General features: G+C 30.2%; 1 protein-coding gene across 4 annotated transcripts; it reads right to left on the bottom strand.

Moving 5' to 3' along the window:
- Nucleotides 1–653: 653 nt before the first annotated feature.
- Nucleotides 654–2,146, bottom strand: LOC116351963 (periodic tryptophan protein 2 homolog). Of its 4 annotated transcripts, none has more exons than XR_004202237.1 (3): nt 1,946–1,964; nt 1,053–1,248; nt 654–973 (listed from the first exon to the last, which is right to left on the bottom strand). XR_004202237.1 is itself a non-coding variant. In XM_031784118.1 (3 exons), exons 1-3 carry the CDS (start codon nt 2,129–2,131, stop codon nt 742–744), a joined length of 504 nt encoding a protein of 167 aa, XP_031639978.1. In that variant the 5' UTR covers nt 2,132–2,146; the 3' UTR covers nt 654–741. The 4 variants fall into 4 exon arrangements, 2 of the variants coding, with proteins under 2 accessions (XP_031639978.1, XP_031639979.1); XR_004202236.1 differs by lacking the exon at nt 1,946–1,964 and adding an exon at nt 1,773–1,817; XM_031784118.1 differs by lacking the exon at nt 1,946–1,964 and adding an exon at nt 2,056–2,146.
- Nucleotides 2,147–3,236: the final 1,090 nt, after the last annotated feature.

The following is a 3,236-nucleotide window of genomic DNA, read 5'->3' as shown; positions in this document are numbered from 1 at the left end:
GTTTTACACAGGCCAGTAATTTAACCAAAAGTGGGCTTCGTCGAAAAAGATGATTTTTCGGTATATTTCCGTATCATTTTGGAGCTTCTGCAGGGCCCAACCGACGAATGTGCGGCGCGTTGGATGGTTATTCCACTTCAGTTCTTGTACCAACTGGACTTTATAGGCCTTCAGACCTTTTCGTAAAATTCCGAAAAAAGACCCACTTGTTGTGCACGGCATCGAATTGATAAATTACGGTTCTTTTTTACCCAAAATTATCTTTAAAACAAAATTGCCATTATCATATCAACCAAATAAAGTCGATTTCATGATTAAATTAAAACTGGTTTATGATTTATTTTAAGTTAAAGATCTATCAGACGAAAAAACAACCTTTAGTACAACATAGTAGTTTGAGTACTTTCACAGGATTTGGCAGCGTTCGTTTATCACTATAGTGTTGAGTCTTTTCGTTGACAATAACAAAATATGATAAATAAACGTGCGATATGACTATGAATCTGAAATAAAAGCGAAAAAACTATTATAAATACACATATTATAAGGATTTCCCGCTTTCATAAATTCTTTATCTTGTCCTTCGACTATTTAATCAAATCTATATCAAGATAACAATAGCTTTATTATTAAAAATAAACATGTTATAACGATTTCAGTTTAAAAATGATAATTTTTTTTATTGATTAAAACTTTTTACAAACGGAACAAAAAAATGTGCATGGAGTGCAATAATGGTAATTATTTTTCGTCGGTGCTCATTTCGTCAGACGAATCTAATTGCATTTGCATTTCAATGTCGTGATCATGAGTTCCGTTCATGTGTGGCCTAATCAAAATTAAATTGTTATCATCGATATCACTTTCATCAACGGTATCGCTGTCATTTTCTGATTCACTTCCATCATCCATTCCTAGAACCACTTTTAACGTGTATTTATTGAAGTCACACACCTTGCTTAGTGCTTCATACCTAGGGATGATCAGAAGAAAAGAATTAAAAAAAATAGAAATTATCAATAAGTAATGGAATAGTAATTTTTGCTTCATACTTTCGGGTTAAACTGTCTTGAATCGATATTAAGGACTGTTGTTTAAAGACATTTTCTTTCCCTGCGTGGATGGTAAGTATTTTCGTGGCCCAAATCAGGTAGAATTCAACATGTTGACTGACATTGACTTGCTTAGTTACAAATTCTAGAATTTGTTCCACATAAATTTCAGGTAAAGCCGCAACCACCAATTCAACTACATCATAAAAATAAATTGATAGCCATATATTGTTATTTATACCAAGTGGTTGCATAAATTTAGTTTATTATTAAAAAGTCAATAAATTATATATTTAATGGTGGATTTAATTTTTTTGAACACATTAACAGCATGCAATGAGAAAGAGTGAATTTATCTGAGTCAGCACAGACATACATAGATGCGAACGAAACATTTTATTTGGTTAGTGTTAATTGTCTTAAAAATGTGTGAATATTCTACATTTCGTCTTGTATGACCATTTGTATTTTTGTCAGCGAACAGAAATCGTGTACAATAATATGAAGCCGAACAACGGTCAAATTTCAATATAAAAAAATACCGCACACAACGCATCGGATGCTATGATATTTTTCCAAGAATTTGTTTTTGTGTAATCACATTGTTCAGACAGTCGATTTCCTTTTAGTCATTTTATAAACGGTATCAAAGACATATTCGCTAGGGGATATCCATGCGAATTAGAATTAGCACATTAGCAAAAAAATAGGGAAATTTACATGAAGAAAATAGCAAAATTAGCAATAAATAGCAGAATTAGCACTGTACACGTATATACTTTAGTAAGCATTTATTCTTGAATATATTGAAATAATTAATTAAAATAAAATTCACAAAACAAACGAATTGAATAGTGTTGAACTAAAATATATCAAAATATGTAGTTAAATACGCTTTTTCTCATTTTTAAATAAAAATATATTCAATGGCACGTAACCAAGCACGTTTCCTACAATTTACGAATTGCAATCGGAAATGTAGATTTGATGACAGATTTCTTACTGAAAACGTATACGCTAGTGCCTGCTTCAAATATACACGTTGAAAGTGTCAACTTGAAACATTTACGTAAACACATTTCGGTTATTCGATCATGCAGTCAATCTGATGTATGCAATATTTTTGACGTACTAGAAAAATTAGCAAAAAATAGCAGTATTAGAACAAACTAGTAGAAATACTAGCAGAATTAGTGAAAAATAGAGAGGAATAGCATTTATTATTATAAATTATTCGATCTGCAATTCATGGTTATCCCCTAGGTTCAAATACAGTGTCCATTCTCCATTGACTCATAATTAGAATATTGATACCACCAATTACTTGGAACCCATGTAATAATGTAATCATTGTCAATGGATCTACTTGAATTGTTGACTCTTCTTTTAGTTTTAGCGCTTTTAAATACATACCTTCTTTCGTTTGATATAAATACAGTTTTTTTTGGAGCAAAGTCATTTTTTCAGTTAATATAAATTTTTGTGCCAGGAATTCAAAATTTAAGTCTTTAGACTTACCTTATCTGATTGGTCTTCTTCAAAAGACAATGTTTAAACCTGACATTTTTTTCAAGAAAAATGTACTATTTCTCCATGTTTCTTTTAACAAATTATATGTTTTTATTGAGTTTGAACAATTTTGACGAGAGATAACATATTTTGGCACATATTTTAATATTTATATAGCTATTTACGTGGTGTAAATTATCAACACTTAAAAAATTACATAGAATTAATATCGGTCTTTTATTAAGCGTTTACAACAGCATTTTCATATTATATTTTATAGAAATTGGTACATTTATTTATATACATAGGTAGAAAATGGATACAATCAAATAATCGAAAAGAGAATCAATTGAGTATTTTAGAAAATTGTTACTTGTCTCCATTTAAATTTATTCGACCTAAACTATTGGTTATTTTGTGATTTCTAAAAAATGAATTTACGTGGATGTTGTAGTTTTTTTGCTAATCATAAAGAATTTACGAACGTTATGCAGTTGCATGTTGATGTTCAACTGTAATTTATGTATTGAATTATTTCTTTTCATTTGGAGTCCTGCCTGCACTTTTTTGTGACATTTGACTTCCTGAAGGCGATCATTTCGTTGGCGATCGATCCATGTCTAAGTCGTTTTCATTCAATAACGATGAAAGACAGTGTGACCTGTTGAGATCAAG

Source organism: Contarinia nasturtii, unplaced genomic scaffold, assembly GCF_009176525.2.
Source record: "Contarinia nasturtii isolate CC-2019 unplaced genomic scaffold, AAFC_CNas_1.1 Cnas_scaffold_6688, whole genome shotgun sequence".
NCBI lineage: Eukaryota > Metazoa > Arthropoda > Insecta > Diptera > Cecidomyiidae > Contarinia > Contarinia nasturtii.
This window is presented reverse-complemented; position numbering and strand designations above follow the sequence as displayed.